The 19,007-nt window shown below is 38.7% G+C and overlaps 1 protein-coding gene across 1 annotated transcript; it reads left to right on the top strand.

The window, feature by feature from the left end:
* Window positions 1-1,207: 1,207 nt before the first annotated feature.
* On the top strand, window positions 1,208-18,732 carry TC2N (tandem C2 domains, nuclear; the record flags this gene model as incomplete). Its single annotated transcript, XM_084288032.1, has 11 exons — window positions 1,208-1,274; window positions 1,951-2,184; window positions 5,848-6,012; window positions 9,654-9,745; window positions 10,380-10,455; window positions 11,342-11,442; window positions 12,224-12,340; window positions 13,096-13,287; window positions 15,129-15,243; window positions 15,729-15,928; window positions 18,294-18,732. 11 exons carry the CDS (start codon window positions 1,208-1,210, stop codon window positions 18,402-18,404), a joined length of 1,470 nt encoding a protein of 489 aa, XP_084144158.1. The 3' UTR covers window positions 18,405-18,732.
* Window positions 18,733-19,007: the final 275 nt, after the last annotated feature.

The following is a 19,007-nucleotide window of genomic DNA, read 5'->3' as shown; positions in this document are numbered from 1 at the left end:
TCTCTTATCGGTATTTGTGTGGTTCCCTGGCTGTCTTTGAACACCCATACAAACAAAAGGACTGTGCTGTTCAAACTGCAGATGGGAATAGCTTCTGGCTGGAGCATGGAAACTTCCAGCAGTTTCCTGTGACTGAGATAACCAAGCAAACCTGTCCATTTCTGTGCAATTGTCACGCTCTTTCTGCACTATCCCCCTTTCTCCCACTTGCCATCTTTCCCATCCCTCCAACTTCTGTTCATGTTCTGTTTGGTGTCTTCTGCTAACCTCCAAGGAGCTGGAATCATGTCTTGGGTATTCTGTGCAAAGAACCGTGTGTACTTTAGGTACATGTAAAAGGGCTAGACTTAGGCGGCTAAAGTTTTGGACAGGAGGCAACACAGCTGTCTGTGTCCCTGTGAAAAGAGAACATAAGCGTATAAATAAAGACATTTAAATGAGGCCAGTTAGTATTGTCATAAAGTTATTTTAATGTTAACCAGCTGTTATAGACTAGATCTCGCTCTTCAGTAGATTGCATGCCTCTTGGTTTGCTGGAAGCCAGTGCTCTCTATTTCTGTGCGCATAGCAGACAATTATATAATAAAACAGGTCTTTGGTTTCATGTGCATGCAATTATGAGAAAGCAGTAGTTCCTCAAAGAAGGCAATTTTGGCATCATTCTTAAAGACTGTGTTCAAATGTAAAATATGGAGTATGTAGAGTCAAAAATGTAAATGGCTATGTATGTTAACATTCTGCATGACTAAAAGAGAATAGGAGAAACATGACCAAGGGAAATGTCTTACAAATGACTTGCCAAAGCATATCAAAGCAGATGTAGAGCTGAGTAAATTGCAAAGCCCAATGACACACAAATATGAGGAGAATTTTAGTGTTCCTGAAAGAAGGGTACCTATTTGAGTGGGTCACTGAAAGAACTGTCATACTGTATGTTAAAGTGAGTTTCGCTTTCCCTGTACCTTTATATAAACTAATAATTGTCTCAGTAAGAGAAATCTAACGGCTCTGATCCATTTGTGACTGACATAACTGTCATTGTCCCAGGGACTGAATCCAATTAACAATCACATATTTAATAACATAGTATTGTGTTTTAATTTCAAGTATTGTAATCTAATATGGTTGCTTTTATAGTGTTTTTCAGGTTTGATAGCTATGGTGGATCTTTGATTGTGGTTTCTTCTGAGTTGCGACACTGAAAACAATGGCAAAAGAATACATAAAGAACTGCTGTAAATGGTGCTTCTATGCAGAAAAAGAAAAAAATGATCGTGAGTTCCGACATAATCACATTGACTAAGGGTCTGGTTTTTCTGTATTCATTAATGTTGAGGCTTCCCATTAATAAAATTATTTTGTCACTCCTGATAAACTTGAATTCTTTGACAACATCCAAAAGTCATTCCATACCTCCACTTGGAGATTGGACACATACTTGTTAGTGTTATGAACTTGAACTGAAGAATAACACTTATCTCAAGTCTGCTCCTTGCAGCCTGAAATGCTGTCCAAAAAGCCAGCTTTTTTACCTAAGGTCGTGTGAAGGTCTTGTATCTCTCAAGCTCTCTAAAAGTGAATACTTTTTTTTTTTTTTTTTTTTTTTTTTTTTAACTGCCTGCAGATTTGCTGTCAGGATTTTCTTTGGTGGCTTAGTTGTTTGCCAAACTGTTCTATACAAGTGTATAGAGTGCCTCCTCTAAAAATTTACTAAGAGCAAGGCAGCTATAAATACACAAGCTTGGGCAATGAAGTTTATATTAGTACAGGTATCATAAGAATGAATATCTTTTCCAAGTGCTAGTCCTGAATGCTAGTAAAACTGAATGCTAGCAGCAGTTAAGTAATGTATCAAGCACAGATTCTATTAAATAAAAGAGATCTGTTCACAGTATTTTCAAAATTTAACGCATATGTGTACTGTCTGTTTCTCTTGCTCTTTATTTTTAGCAGTTTCCGTGGTACGGGAATCTGAAGCAGTAGCTGCAAGAAAGCCAACTATTGTAGAGCAACCTCCATTGTCTTCTGTGTCAGTGAAGCGGCAAGTTGGCTGTTCAGAGGATTATCTGCTTTCTAAACTGCCCCTGGATGGTCAGGAGGTACCATTTGTGGTCCCCCCATTCAAACTGGCTTATGTACAGCCCCAAAATCTTCCTAGTACCTCACATGCTGGAGGGGTTCAAGGTAAAATATAAAAAGTATTGCTAAAATAGTATGAGTTTCTGTGGGGGAAACCTGAATAAAAAATACTGTACTTCATTAGGTATGTTAACCAGTGTCACTTTCTAGCCAAAGCCTGAGAAACTTTTTTTTTTTGTGAGAGAAATTTCTTACTTTGTGCATTGTAACACAATGGTATCTCCCTCACTATGTATTAACTAAATTTGCTATTCAGTTTATAGAGATTTGGAGGAGGAGTATGTCTTTTTTTTTAATTTAGTCTGTCATAGGACTCCAAAATAGTTGTTTAGTATCTGCTACTCCTTGAAAGTTGTCAAGTATTTCTACTGAAAACCTATGTTTGCAAAACTTTTCTAGAAGCCTGGTCTTGTGGCTTTTCCCTCTGGACATTCAGAGAGCTTTTGGGAAGGATGTTACCCCAGTGATCTTTGTGATCTTGCATGAATGAAATGGAAAGGGGGGATTGCACTCTAGTGCTCATACTCAAAGTATTGGAAGATACTGAAGAAAGCCAAAGGTCTGTGAAAGAATATATGGAGGCAGGAAAAGACCTAACACATCACCATTATCCAGGTCACTTAAGGAAGGAAGGAGGGTAGTCTTTTGCATTTAATATACTGATAATGTTTTAGCATACTAACACATCTTCCTTTTCAAATTTCATGAACAGGAAGCATATGCTACTACATGGAGGAAAGTGTGTTTTGTTTTTGTTTTTGTTTTTTTTTGTTTGTTTGTTTGTTTGTTTTTGTTTTTCATTTTTGTATTTTTTTTTCTATTTCCTGTTCTTTTTGTTACTCTTTGGGTGCCCGGGGGTCAGGTCTCAGCAGTATATGGGTTGCATATGATGATAGTTTGCTTCACAACAGTCTTATACTTCAACCTCTGTCAGTCCCATGCTCACGCAGCTGAAATGACACGCATGCAATTTAGGCACAGTGGCATTTTAAAAGAATGGGAGCATGGCCCAGTAACACGAGTTAGAGGGCACGTGCTACCGCTAGAGATGATGAGGACTTAAGATCTTCTCCAGAGATGTGTAGATTTAGATAAGGGAAAATTTTGATACGAGAGCATAACTGAACAGTTGCTTTCTCTAGAGCTGTTTTGCCTCACGGACATGATGAGCTGATAATGTTTTTAGTCTCATGTGACTGGATTTCTTTTCTGAGAGTGTGAACTTCAGTAACTGAAAAAAATCAGCCACATGTTGCATAATAACTAATGCAGTGCTGCCTTTTTCTGTTTGTGTGGTTTTACTCCCATCATTCTCCCTTCTGTGTAGGTCTTTGCTGTTGCTTCATGTCCCTTGCTTCTCTCCTGGTACCAAACTTTCGCGTCTTCCTCACCCACCCCTGCTAATAACACTAGCATAAGGGCCAAGCTAATCAGTATCGCAGAGCTGATGGGTATAGATTGGCCATTCTGTGCCCAGTCTCTCAGTGGGTTTTATTCATGATGCCCACCTCACCAGACACAAACAGGCAGCAGCCTAATGGTTGGAGTTGGAAAATATGAGGCCCTCCTTGTCTCTGAGCCTGACCTGCTTAGGTTTTCCCACAGATGGCCAGCAGAAAGCAATCCTGATGTGTGGAGTTGCTCTCTGCCACCCACCTGGCAGAGCCAGGCTGCTGTCCCAAAGGATTGCTTGTTGTATATGTTCTTCAGTAGCTAGATCTTGTAAAGAGTACTTGGAGAAGGTGTGGGAATGCAGGACATGCTCCTGGTAAATCATCTTTCTTACAGAATCTGGGTTCATATTTTGTCTTGCTTGATCTTACCCCATCCTTAAGATTCTACAGATAAGTTCATAAGGGGACCAGGGCTCTCCAGAGGGAAGGGAGAAGGAAGATGTATTTAACAACCTTTAGATAAATGTTTTCTTTATTCTTGCTGTTCTACAAAATCTTGTCAGTCAATGACTTATAAACCAGTGAGTTGGCTTCATTGGGAATTATGCTACATCATCATTTCTGAAGGACTTAGTGAACAGAGTGGCCCTTTAGGCTATAAAGCCAAAGATCTTCTGGCAGGATGACCTGGCTGTTCATAATTGTCCCTCTTGAGCAAATATTTTAAATTCTTGAATAAATATTTGAAAAGTGAATCTTATGTCAAGTAGGCAGCTTCCACTTCTTTTTAAAAAGTAAGTATTTATATTTGGAAAGTACAGTTTTTAAGCCTCATTAAAGTTGTGTTTAAATTGCAAAGTTTACTTTTAGGAAGATTTACTAAATACAGAGAAGTGTGCTGTCATTCCTTCTTTACAATAAGCAAAGCACCAACATATTCAAAAAATAAATAAAAATAAAAAATAAAACTACTAGAGTATTTGTTTCTTAGACTGTTGTTAAATATCTGTAGAAGTCCAAGTTCTTCCCTTATTCCACTCCATTTTCTGTGCATGTCTGACTATTTTCCTTTATTGAAATGGGACATGCTCAGTGTTAGCTCTTGGCATTCCTCCTTAAAGTAGTTAAGTTCTGGCAGCCCTTCTCAGTATTCACTGCGGCATGTCTCATGCTCTCGCAGAAGTAAGCTAGCAGAAGGGAGTGTGCTCCTGGGCTGGAACATTGAATTTTCCGTCACCTGTTGTGCAGCAAAACTTCACAGCCTCCCTTCTAGCGTTCACCCTCATATGGGTTCTGCTGGAGCCCATTATACTTGAATTCTTGCCTTATCATCTCTCATATCCCATCTCACTGTTCAAGTTATTCTATTTTACTTACTCTGCTACCACCTGGAGGAAAGGATTTTATAGCATTAATGTTTGCCCCTTATGGTGTAACACGTGCAGAATTGAAGGCACTTGGTAATGGAGTAATGAGCTATTTCACAGGTAGGCTGAAATCCAGAGAGGTGACGTGAAGGAAGCAAATGTCAGAGCTTGGCAGATTCCAGGTCACCCCATCCACTTCTTTACTCAACTGTTATTGCAAGGCTTCTTTTCACTCCAGACAAACAAAATGAAGCACTACAGTGGTGTTCTTTGCTGTTCTGCTGACCAAGGAGTGCATGTCTTGTCTGAAATAATTATAAATAAAGGAAAGAAAAGTAGGGCAGCTGTGCCGTAATGGACTGAGTAAACGGCTGGGATTCAAGCATTCTTAAATCTGTCTTCTTGTGTCTCAGCCAACAATTCAAGTCATTTTGGACCAGTAATTTTACCACTGACACGCTTCCTATGGAAATTGGATGACAAGGAGATTGCAGTTGCAAGTTGCATTATCCTTTATGCAAGACCCTCCTAAAGGACTGTGGGCCCATTAGCCAACTAGAAATACCCTAGGGGATTGTAGCCAAATAAGTCAGAGGTTTTCTCTATGCATGCCCCTAAGTTTCTGGTGAATTTCCATCTTGGTCTTTGTCTTTAGAGCTTTCTGTATTTTAACTGGTTAGGTATCTATCATGGAACACTTCAAGACAGGGTATGCATAGATTATGGCCAATTTCATTCCAATATTTCCTAGCATGCTGTTGAAATCTGACATAATATGTGTCTGTTTTCTTTTCTTTTTTGTATGTTTTTTTTTCCCCTTTCATTGAAGCAGATAATAATGAAATATTTTGTCCTTTGCCCTGAAGGCACTCAGCCTGCCTTATGAAAACAAGCAGCATGTGTTATGTCTGGAACTCTTGTATCTGATGTTTACTTGTGCTCCACAGAATCTGCCAGAGCTTCATTTGGTGATCGGAAAGCAGAACTTCGCAGCATGTACCAATGGCCCCAGTATGATGTGTACAACCCATTCTATTTGGAGCAGCATGTTTCACCAGATCTGATTAGGCGTTTCCAAGCAAAATCAGATAATAGGAAATTATATGGATCAGGTGAGAAGAACTGCACTCTTACTTTTCTGTCTTCCTCCAGTTCACACTGTGCATAGGTAAGAGAAAAAGTCATTAGACTACAGAATACATGTTTGACTGTAGCAGTTCTCAAACTAGTCTGTATACTATAGACAGTTCCTGGTTAGTGAGTTGATCTGTGGAGCGGACTTTACTTGATTTCCAGCTGTGCTGTTACCTTCTGTCATTTGGGGGTTTAATAAGGCTTGTATGCATCACACAACAGTAGGCATATTGGCAAAGTGAACTAGTGTAGCTGCATTTAATCCAAAACACGATGTAGTACCAAGAGTCTAGCTACCAGTAAAAGGAGTAGAGTATTTGAGGGAGAAGGAACAAGGAAATCAAGTAGTATGTTGAGTGGAAGAGTACCTGAGGAATATATATATGGAGAGGGAGACAAGTGCTAAATAAACATTCAGGAGCAGATTATGAGAATAGGAACAAAATGGGAAGTGATGCTGTATGCCAGCTTTTATGTACTTTGCTTTTGAAGGTGTAGAAATGTCACCAGTTCTTACTGTGTAAGTATGTTTAATAACAGGGGAGGGCTGTGAGATACGATCAGTAAAAGTTTAGATACAAAGTGTTTGGCTACCTAGGTAAAACATCTGTACCATTCATTGGTTTATGTATCTTCTATAATGCATGCTGTTTACAGTAAAGTAGATGACTAAGTGTTGCGTGCTGTAAGTGATTGCTAAGGTAAATCCATTCAGAAAACTCACGCTCGAAGAAATGTACACACATCTCCATCAGATAGGAAGCTGGCAACAGCATGCATTTTTAAAGACGTGTTTTTTAGAAAGGTACAACATGCTTCTTTTACAGCTGGGAAAAATGTCTCAGTCAGTGTCCTGTTTTAAAATTAATTTTGAATCACCATAGAAACTAAATGAAAAGACTAGTCCATATATATATTATTTTAAGAGGAGAACAAAACACATGTATAATTTAAGCACGCATATGGTTTTGCTAGGCTTTGCAAGCACCTGTGGGAGCCAAATGGTTTCATAAAATTGTCTTGAACATCTTCCCTTCAGTTCATCATCTCTTTCTCCGTTTTTCTTCAAGCCAAGTAAACACTTCACTAGTTCTTGTCTTGGTAAGCTCAAACACAAGAAAGGTCACTAAAGTATGTCTAGAGTACAGTTATAATATGCCTTCTTCCTCCAGAGTTTTTTAACAGCTGTTTCAAAAACTAGATTATTTTCTTCGTGTGTATCTGTAGACTCTAGACAAAACGTATCTTGTTGCACTAAATGTTGTGATACTTTTCATTTGAATTCACTTAAAACTACAGAATGTGTTTATTTGGAAAGTATGAAGTGAAGTCTCTGAATTTTCATGTGATGTCCCCCATCTTCATCTTAACAAATAACTGAAAAATATGAAAAATTAATATTCTTCCAAAGTTGTAATAATTTTTGTAAGCAAAAATGATTATTTTTTTCTGCTGCTGTATATTTTACAGACAGCTTTCTCAGTGTAAAAGCTATTATTTTTTTTCCATTAAAACTTACGTTTTTGAAAAAGGCAACATCTCTCCTTCTTGTCCCTGTGTTCTCCCTAAGGTTCTTCAAAAACTTTAACCAGCTTTACCAGGAACACACAGCAAATTATGCTGTTTTTAAAGCATTTCAGTGATTTATAACCTTGTCATGGTTTAACCTGACAAGCAGCTAAGTACCACATAACTGTTTGCCCACGTGGAATGGGGGAGAGAATTGTAAAAGGTAAAAGAGGGAGAGCTTGTAGGTTGAGATAAGGACAGTTTAATAATAAATAAATAAATAGGAAAAAAAAAAATTTTAAAGTAATGCACAATGCAATAATGCAATTGCTCACCACCAGCCAACCAATGCCCAGCCAGTCCCTGAGAAACAGTGGTCCCCTCCCAGACAACTCAGAATCATAGAATGGCTCGGGTTGGAAGGGACCTTAAAGATCACCAAGTTCCAGCCCCCCTGCCATGGGCAGGGACACCACCCACTAGATCAGGTTGCTCAGGGCCTCATCCAACCTGGCCTTGAAAAGTTGTTCTCCATCTTTTTCATAAGCCCCCTTTAAGAACTGAAAAGCTGCAGTAAGGCCACCCCCAAACCTTCTCTTCTTCAGGCTAAACAGCCCCAGCTCTCTCAGCTTTTCTTCATAAGAGAGGTTCTCTAGCCCTCTGATCAACTTTGTGGCTGTCCTCATTTGTGACCCTCAGCCTCCTCACTGACAGGGCAGTGTGAGATGCAGAAAAGTCAAGCAACACTTGCACAAACAATAACTAAACCATCATTGTTTTATCAGCATCATTTTCATCTTAAATCCAAAACACAGCACAGTACCAGGTACAATGAGGAGAATTAGCACTATCCCAGCCAAAATGAGGACAAATATGTAGCCTTCAGTGAAGGAATAAAGAACTCTGTATCTGTTTTTCAGTAGTTTGTGAAATTCACAAGTTTTAAATATGGAATTAATTTCCATAGCCATTATCAATTTCAAAGCAAGTATGGGGTTGGTCTTTCCTATCTGATCCCCTTTTAGCAAACAAGGTTTTTAGATCTGCTTGATATTATAATGCTATTTCTACACCAGGCTCTGTGAACAACTCAGTAAGCCCTGTTGTGTAATATGCAAGGGAAAATTTGGAACGCACACCAGACATACCAACCTTCATTATATTTCCCCACAGTAGCACTGCTGCTTTCCTTTCCCTCCCATGGCTGTAAAAACTTTTTATACCTTTTGTTCTCTTTTTCTTCCTCCAGAAAAAAATTATTCTGTATTACATCTCACAATAAGCATAATTGGTTATTTCTTCTGATGGCAATAAAAATAAAATAAATTTTCAGTAACCAGTGAGGTGATGTAATTCTATTAAAGTATGATCAATGAGTTGTAACGGAGGTCTTCTCAAATACCAAACCACAACAAAAAGCAAAGCATCACATTGTATGGTCCTTTAAGTTAAACTATACTGCTTTCATTCATTTCAGTGTTGGGAAACCTCTGTAAAAAACTCTCAAACACTAATAGAGTCAGCAAAGATTACTTAAACACTGGTGTTATTTTAGCTCTCATTTTCTACTGTTGCTGCATAACATGCATAGGCAATGTGCTTTAGCTCCATATTGCTTTGTGGTCAAAATAAAATTGATAAGATATACTTAACTACATCCAACTAGGGGGGAAACTGCCATGTTTTTGTCACTGGAATCTTTACTGTAGAAAAAAAAAAAAAAAGGATACTAGGCTAAACCAGAGTTCTGGATGAGTTAATTATAGACGAGGCTTTCTGTTTTGCTAAAGCATCTACTGAAAGCACTGTTTCTGTTGTGGAAGCAATTTTGAGGCAGGCTCTCCACTCTACCAGTGCTACCGATGTGACTGAGCAGGATTGACCAGTTTCAAAAACGGAGTTAATAAACGGAGTTAATTAAGTTGTTGTAATGGCTTCTTCTCAGCATTTCGTCATTTAAGGAGAGTGTTTTGGGAATGGGAGGTGGGGACATCCTTCCCTTGATGTTATCTAGCTAGGTTTTAATTCTACCATGGGTCTACTTAAATTTTAAAAAATATTATTTTTTCTAGCAATGACATGATATGTACTGTTGTTTTTGTCTCTTTAGTTAACGATTTAAGAACTAGTGCTTTGCCTGGGTCGCTTGATTTAAGTCATTCAATGTTTGATCTCAGAAGCCCACCTCATCGATTCATGAAGGTGAGTACTTCTTGTACCTTACATGTAACTTCAGTTCTACCAAAACCTCAGCACATTTGGTGTATCTGTTTTTGTTGCATGGTGTTTTCAGGGGAAACACTGAAGGGCACTGTACTGTGCACTGGAAGGGCTAAAGGGAAAGTTCAATACCTTGACTGACGTTGTGTTTATTTTCTTGACGTCTCCTCTAGCTACTGCTATTGTAGTCCTACAAAGCTGCTGAGAAACTTGAGTAGGCTTTTAGTCAGGACAGGAGAAGAGTCTATGGTTCCTCATTTTGTTATTTCTCCCATCACTTGAAAAGTGGAACACTAAAAGTTTCTATTTATGCAAAAAAACAGTGTTCCGTATTCATTTTTTTGTCCCAAATAATCATCTGTTAGATGACACAACACTGTATATCCGTAAGTAAAAAAATTTGAGTTGGCCTAACGTGTCCTGTATCAGCTCTTTACGTCAAGGCAGTAATATCATGGTAGATCAAGCGATTAGTAGGAGAACAAAGATTTGAAATTGCTTGTTATTTTGTTTTCATCGTGTCTTATCTGGTAGCAGAATCTCTGTGGCTTTCTCCATCTATTGCTCTTAATGAAGTGGTGGGTTTTTGTTGTTTTTCTTCTTTTCTCCTCACCAGAGATACGATTCACTCTCCAGCGTACCTAGCAGTACCTCCTCCAGGAAGGAATCACAAGGCAGTAACAGGAGTCTGGGTACAGTTTGTTTGTTTAACTTGTAATCAAATACTTGCAATGTTAAGCTTTCTTAATGTTGTTTGTTTGTTTGTATTGAGATGATTAACAAGCCACTTTGGAAATTACTTCACAATTTGAAATTAAGAGTTTACAACTTGCATGTTCCTGTTATCAGGATGTTGAGCAAATTGGGCCTTCAAGGAGTGCAAGTCTTCGTGCTTTTGAGAAATTGATCCCTGGATTTACTGTCTCAGTGAAATAAGAATTTACAGGTTTTCTGTTAGGATAGGATGTGGCACCTTGGTCACAGCTCTAATCCTTTTTCACGTATCAATATTTTTCTGTAGAAAGTATTTGGAGCACAGTACTCGTATTACATTGAGAATTATTCAAGAATATTGCATGAAAAAAATAGTACCCTTAGTAATAAAGGGATGGTGAAGAACTGGAGATGATGCAAAACATATCCTCAAAAACAACTAAAGTGCCCACAGAAGTCTCCTTTATGAAAGTCAGAATTTCACACTGTGTCCTCAGTAAATAGAGAAACACTGGGTATTAAGTGGCTCTTAGAAAAAAGTGTAACGGTAAAATGTTTATTAGCCCGGTTGAGAAAGATAAATAGCAGGCCAATCTATAAACTTAACAGTGAAAGTGATTAAGGAAAGTGATAGATTCTAAATGTGTTTTGGGTGTGTCAGGAATGTGCTCTTTTACTTTCTGAAAGGTGTTTGCATATAGCATAAGTTATTAACAGGTATTAAGATATGTCAAACTTAAGTTAAGAAAAGTTTTCAAAGATAGACAGTCCACCTAGTAATGAATTCACCTATTCTTGGAATAATTTTTTAAGATACTGTATTGCTTCTAAAAAACACTAATTAGCTTTTTTTTTTTTCCACAGATACTATTACATTATCAGGTGACGAGCGGGAGTTTGGAAGACTGAATGTAAAGTTGTGTTATGTTTCTTCTGCGGAACAGATCTGGATCACAGTTTTACATGTAAGTAATTATAAATAAGCAAACATAAATAACCTGATCATTGTTTACTCAAATGACTATTTCACTATATTTAGTGTTAAGGTAACAGAGAGTCTGTTTAGCAAGAGTAATGAGAATTAAAGAATACTTTGAGGAGAAAAAGGCAAAAGAAATTTACCCCTAAGGATTAATATAAGCACAGTTCAGTCAAATGGTCTTATTTTGAAGTGAGAAACTGGCAGGGGTAGGGAATCTGAGAATGTTATATGCTGGTCCTGGTATAGAAATTTTCCTGTGGAAATATGGAGGCAGCAAATTGGAGCAAAATTTGGAGGCACCATTTGTCTGACTAAATGTAGTAGTTTCCTCAGGGTAGAACTGTAATAGCACTTCAAGGTTGTGTAGTTCTTGCAGTTTTTTTGTTAACTAATGTGATGTTGTTATGCTGACTCGTTTATACACTTCCAAGAACTGATTAATTTTTAGGTAATGGAACTTTGAGTACTCAGAAACCTTGTGACTATACCAAATGATACATTTGCAAGATTACATAAGGGATTTCACAATTTATATGCTGTCAGTTTCCCACATAATGATTCAGCAGATTTTAGTGATTTCACTTTTTACTCTCTGCTGTGAAAGTAAATTATTAAATGTTCTGAAGTGACATAATCATTACACCAGCTCTAATTTGCATTCAGTATTACAGGAATTACAGCAGTGTAGAAGACCTTGTGTTTTTAAGTTGTCTGTTAGCTGGAGGCTTACATTTTCTCTGCTGACTCTGTTTCCAATGTTGTAGTGCAAAGACCTGACCTGGCCTTCTAGTTGTGGAGAAAACCCTCTTATCTATGTCAAAGGAATTCTCACACTGCCTAAACCAGTGCAGTTCAAATCTTCTGCCAAGGAGGGATGCAATGTAAGTAGAAGCAAGAAAAACACTAAGAAATCCTCATCCCCATATCTTTTCTCCAAATTCCTTTAAATAGCTTGTTCCACTTCCCCTCCTCTTATCCTCCCTTGCATACATCCTTTCCTAAGTCTGCAGGACAGGTATGAGATACTCATAGGGGACTGAACCATGCTGGTCTTCACAGCAGGTGGGGGATTGGAGGAAACCTGGGCACACCTTTAGATGCATATTCATCCTGGGGAAGGTAGATGATGATGTGCTGCTTCCAGCGCCTCGCTAGGGCAGGACACAAAGTTCATGTTTTGTCTCTACAGAAAGAAGTAAAAATGGGTCGTGTGGCACAGGAGTCTTGATGGTACCAGTATAGGAAGACGAATGGGCTTGGGGTGAGTGGGAGGGAGGTGAAGCAAGGTAAACATCCCGTAACGTGAATCAAATGTGGAAGAATATAAAATGAGCAGAAAGACTGAAGCAAAAGGTCTTAGGAGAATTTTCTATCATAATGTGTGTAAAGCTCCAGAAGAGAGAGCCTCAGCTCATTTTGGTAGTGCACCAGAATCCAGAGCATTGTCTGCCAGGCTGTGACAAAGAGGTGACAAGTCTGCATGAACTTAGCCTCTGTAAAATCACACCTTTCCATGACAACCTGAAATGGTATCCAGGAGCAGTTGCTTTAAGACCAGGAAGCCTCTATTTCTAGGTTTTGTGTTCAGTGTGACTCTCTTAGAAAAACGATGTTACCCCTGTGTCTTTCTTTTTAGGACATTGAATTTATGGAAACTTTTGTATTTGCTATTAAACTACAAAGCCTGCAGGCTGTCAGATTGGTATTTAAAATCCAGACACAGGCTCCAAGGAGAAGAACAATTGGAGAGTGCTCCTTGGCATTGCGGGAGCTCAGCTCAGAGGAGTCAAGTCATTGGCTGGATATATCTCCTCCTTCCAAATCATCTGTAAGTGCTAATACCACAAAAGTGTATTGTCATATCACGTAGAAAGAGATGTTGGAAACAGAAGTAGAATAATTCAGTAATAATTCATTGTTAAGAGCAAATGCAGTTGTTTTTTTTTCTGCTTTCTTGGATGGGGGGCATTTGATGGAAAAAAAATGCAGACTTTTGAACTAGGCGCATCACTATTATGGTCATAAACTGCAGCTGTTTCTGGGAAAAGAACTAGAACTAGCTCTCCCACAACATGGCCCACAGCTGGAGGGAGGGACATTCTGGGAAGACTTTCAGCAAAGGGCACCGAGTAATTGCCTTTTCCTACCAAAAAAGCATCAGAAGATCCGTAGGACTAGCAGCAAGAGCTCACAGCAAATGGAATTTGATTTTGTTATGGAAGAAAAGTGCTAAGATCTTCAGTGGCTTGAAACTGCATATATATATATGTGTGTGTATATATATTAATGTTCAGATTACATGCTGTGAAGTAATAATTCAAGCAGTTCATTTCCATTACAGTAATAAAAAACAGGTGGTTGTCAAATGTCATTTTCACAGTGGGATTTGCTTTCCCCCTACTCCCACTTTGTTTGTTTCTTTTACAGATTGTGTCTAGACATTTGTATTTTTAACAAATTAAACTTGAATTAGCAATTCAAAAGCAAATTTTATCTAAATGTGTAAGTAATATGAGTGACACTCTTGATTTCTAACACAAGCTATACTTGACATTTGTAGTTCTAAAAAGTTTTGCTTCAAAAGCAGTAACTTGCTACAGATTAAGTGAAAGAGGAAGCTGTGTGAGAAGCCACTTCATCCTGTCTCATTGTGTCTGTGTCTGTGTTGGCTTTCCTCACCATTATATCCAAGAGCTCTCCAGACACTGCATCCATGTGCTTCCTCTCATGTTTACACAGAAATTTTGTGGCTGAGCTGCAATGAGAATTTGAGTCTCATAAGTGAACTGGAGCCTGATTTCTCTTCTTTATCTGACATGTTGCGCACTTGCTTGGTGCATTTTTCCATCTCTGAAGTCCATTAGAACTTGAAGGGAACCAGGACTAGCATAGGCCTTTTAAGTGGAGGCTTTCAGAAAAGCTGGGTCTCCCTCCACTGGCCCACTCCTGCTGTACTTACTGTGTCCAGAGTACATTAGCCTCTGGCAGAAAAGTAGTGAGGACCTTGAGGCAACTTTGCCACTAGCAAAAATTCTTTATTAAAAAAAAAAATCAGACTGGAGCTTTCAGTACACTCAGAATGTGTCTGTGTTCGTGTGTCTAAGCATGGAAACATATGTACTTTTACAACACAGGAAAATCCACAGCATGCTGTCATCCTAAGCATTCCTGACATTAAATGACAGGGCCCTGTATCTACGTAAAGTGTTGCTTGTATCTCCATATTACAGAATTCAAAAGGGTGGAAGGGGAAGTCCAAAGGTCTTCTGCCGGTGGAACATGCCTGTTCTCTCTCTTTCACATCCACGTTTAGTAGAGCTACTACTGTGTGTCTGTTTTTTCCTCTGTGTCCACTCTTACCATTGAGGAATCTCCCAGGTGAAATTTTAGGTTTATTTGTCCAGTACTTCTGGCTGCAGCCCATTAGGGTCATACATGCACTATATATAAGCAGTGCATCAAAGGAGCACGTGTACTGCAGCTATGACAAGTGCAAGATGCATTTACTTACTGTGCATCTGCAGGTTGTATATACAACACATACTTATATTTCTGTCCAGGAAATCCCAGCTAGAAATGTGGGAGCCCAACATATAACAGAATTCCTGCATTTCCTGAGTTTATAAGCAACTTAATCCAGATGTTATGGCAACATTCTTCTGCTTGTAGGTGTGCCGCGCAGAACTTCAAGTAGGAACTTGTTTTCAAGCAATAAACAGGAGGATTCAGTTACAGATTCTTGAAGCACAAAACCTTCCAATTTCATCTACACCGCTATCTTTATGTAAGTTACATCAATTGTCTCATGCCTCCCGTCTAAAACCATTTGTAACAGGTAAAATGCTGCTCGAATGGGTTGGCAATCCATAACATTCCTTACAAACCTCAAACTAACATATTGTGCAGTGGATTTCCATTGCCAAGGCTTGTTTCCACAGATGTCTTACTTGATTACATTTTGTTTGGTTTGAAGCTACGCATTTATGTATTTTGGAAGGTTTTTATCCCAGTATTAATCCTAACATACAAGAGCATTAGCTTGCACTTGCTGTTTGGATATGTGTTAATCAGTTCAATACTAGTGAACACGCTCTATTTGTGTGACCAGTCAGGAAAGCTATTGTACAATTCTTTTGGCCAGACTTTTGGGAAACTGTTGCACTTTGAACAATACATGTGGATCTTGTCAGTTCCTCTTTGGGTATGTTTGTGAGTAACCCTTTGTGTGTTATGTCCTTTTTCTCCTCCCTCTTTTTTACTTTGTGATAGATTTTTTTGTTAAAGTTGGAATGTTTAGTACAGAAGGATTAATGTATAAGAAGAAGACACGTCTTCTGAAATCTACCAGCGGCCAAGTGAAGTGGGGAGAAATGATGATTTTTCCAGTTAGCCAAGCTGAACAAGGAATTAGTTTTCTCATCAAACTCTACAGCAGAAGCTCAGTGAGAAGAAAACACTTCCTAGGACAGGTTGGTTTCTGCTATCTAACATGAAATGCTTTGCTTAAAATCCAGTTCCATGAGATTTTTTGGTATGAATTTTAAAATACTTTAAATAAGGTGGCATATAGGAAAATAGTGAATTCTAATAAAATCTCCTGGCTTTAATCCAAGAAGGAATAGTACTGGCTCTTAAACATGCACGAACATCAGAATGCATGTTGACATGTGATCTTCCTTTTAAAAAGAACTCTTTTATGTCATTTTTGTGTGGAGTGTTGTTATGTAAATGATTGCTTCTTACAGACAGATGTATGATGTCCTCCTTGCCTCTAGGCTTTCTAAAGAAAACAAACATAGCATTCACACCATCTCCACAATCTACAATGTCCTCTGTAGAAAGAAGGTGTGTTGGCTTAGAATACTAGTACACTCACAAACAAGTGTGTAGAAGGGAAATGTCAACAGCTACAATAGCAGACTGCCCTTCTGGGTACAACAGTGCTGAAGTCAGCATAATGTTCTGAATGTGTATGATCAAGTGATAATGCAAACAAACAAAATAATTAGATGAATGCTTCCTCCTCCCCCTCCCCTCCCCCCCCCTTTTTTCCAGCTGGAACTTCTGTAGTATCTCTTTGAAAGCATTTATGTGAACGTATGTATTTAACCACCATAAAAATTGGAAGTCTGGTCTCTTTTCATTCTCCCTGCCCTCTTTCCCTCATTGTTCTAACTGACCATTATTCTGTCCCTTCTTTCTCTCCTTCTTTTTTTTCCTCAGTATAATGAGACACATTTGTTCTTAATGCACAGTGCTTTCCCTGACCCAGGCAGATGTACTAGTAGAATTTTAATATATACATAAATGAATAATGTGGAATTGATTTTGAGACTCCAACTGTAAAGTCCCTTACCAGCTGAAGGACTGCACTATCCTTAGATGCAGAAAATGGTAGCTTCTCAGCCTGGCAGTGGATCTTGTGCATGCTGTGCATGTTCACTTGCAGAAGATGCTGGTCTGGTATAGAAATGATGTGCCAGTAAGAGTTACGTGACCTTCCTCTATTCTATCAAGTATCATGTCAGACGTGTTCCGTCCTTCCATGATTCTGTTGGTAGAATTGGATTTGGAACAGAAAAAGAAAAAAGTATGCTAGCTAGCTGTGATACTTCAGGGCAAAACTAACCGGGTATGATTTTGCAGTCACTAAGCAATATGTGAGGTCATCTCAATCTGATGAGTTTCATTTAATCATGGGTCTTATTTTTACAGGGAGGAAATGAGCTACTTCTGCTCTTCAGAGATTATTTGGAAAAGGTTGTTTCAGCTCATGCAGGCAGACATTGCCACATAACACATGAAGACATAAAATATGGCTCAGGGAAAAATGTACTTTAAGCAATTGGCTGGGTAGCTGGAAAAAGATGAATATAGCTGGATATATTAACGTGGTTCTTCAGAGAATGATGTTTAATTGGATGCTGTTCTAAAACAGACAACACTTCGATTAGGCTGCATTTACGGGCATGTCTTTAATCATGAGCAAGATGTATGCTGAATCTCTGTGGATGAAACATCAGCTGTCTGTGGTATTCTGGAAGGCATTATTCTCACTTCTTGAGGAATCATGCCTCAGCAGTGTGGGCTAAATGTACTTCATGGTGCAGGTTTCTGAGAAGTATTAAAAAGGACTCATTCTTGGAAGAGTGGAGGAAATAGAGTCCCGTAAATAACGATACCTACTTACATAAGCAGAATTCTTTTGGCAATGGGAGCTGGTGATATTGTTTAGGGGAAAAACTTCCTACTTGTACTTCATTTCCTTGTTTAAGGGCCGCTATCCATTAATTGAATACCGAGAAGAAACGGACTCTTACTGCGTGACTATGTGTGATACAGGCAAGTTAGTAACCTCTGTGGAATGCAGGTTTGGCCCCGTCTGTTGGAGTGCGCAATTTTAAATGCTCATGAAAATGCTGGACAGCTAACTCTGGGCGCCAGGTGGCTTGCTGCCAACTGGAATTTGAGTGCATGGTCTAGAGGGACATCACTGCCCTGATGGGTCCTTGACCCCAGCACATCAATTTGAATGGAGCAAGGAATGCTTGACTTAAAATATGTTATTAAGTAGGGAAACATCAGTGTGTAGTGAGTTCTCTAATTCATATTTGTTTAGAGACTAAATCTAAACACAGACTGCCTGTGTTCCCAGCTGAAAGCCAAATTATGTTAGTCTTAACAGAACTATATTTGTTGCTAATACTTTGGTCACAGTTTACATGTTGCATCTCATTCTACACTTTCATGGTGTTTATTTGGATCTAACAAAGTCTGGGCCACTGTTACAGCAGGTAAACTCAATTTGATTTCTCTTTTTATTTCTTGCTGCAGATCTGGATAAGTTCTGATAGCACTAACAGTGAAGCAGTAGAGCAGTGGGAAGATACCATCGCTAACCCTGAAAAGGTTGTTGTTAAATGGTACAGCCTTGGTTCATCTTGAAGACTGGAGATGAAACTCAGGACTGATTTTTCTACAAAGCTATGCTTTTTAAAATAATATAAATTTAAAGAAAAATATTGCCTATACAAGTTGTTCAGAAGGACTCTGCTGAATCACACCTCCACGTTACCTGGAAAAATTAAGTTTCACAAAGAGAAACACTGCCTAAATATTATTAAGAGGAAGACTTAGAAAATGGGAAGAGCACTCACTTAATATTAAAAAATCCACCAGGAAAAATAAATATTTGCTCCTTTTAGGCTCTGCAAGAATATAGAAACCCAGTCTTGAAGAGAAACAGCTTGAATCAGCATCATCTCCACTAGTTACAGACTTCATCCTCATCTGTAATCTTGTCTTTGGTAAAGACAAGATTTTGTCCATGGGAATCACACCAATCAGTGGCTTGATCCTAGGTACCTCTAACCCTCTGTGGCTGCACCTGTCTTGACACCATTTGACCAGAGTAATGTGTGCCTCAGCAAGTGGGAAAGCTGTGGCTGTAGCAGGAGGCATAAAGGGAGCAATGCAATAATGCAGCACTCAACGGCTTTTCTAATCTTTGCCCCTGGTGAAGGGTTGCACAGTGTGCCAGTATCTTGG

This window comes from Netta rufina (assembly GCF_964035555.1).
Source record: "Netta rufina genome assembly, chromosome: 5".
In the NCBI taxonomy this organism is placed as follows: domain Eukaryota; kingdom Metazoa; phylum Chordata; class Aves; order Anseriformes; family Anatidae; genus Netta; species Netta rufina.
Note: the sequence above shows the minus strand (reverse complement) of the source record. Positions and strands in the feature narration are given on the sequence as shown.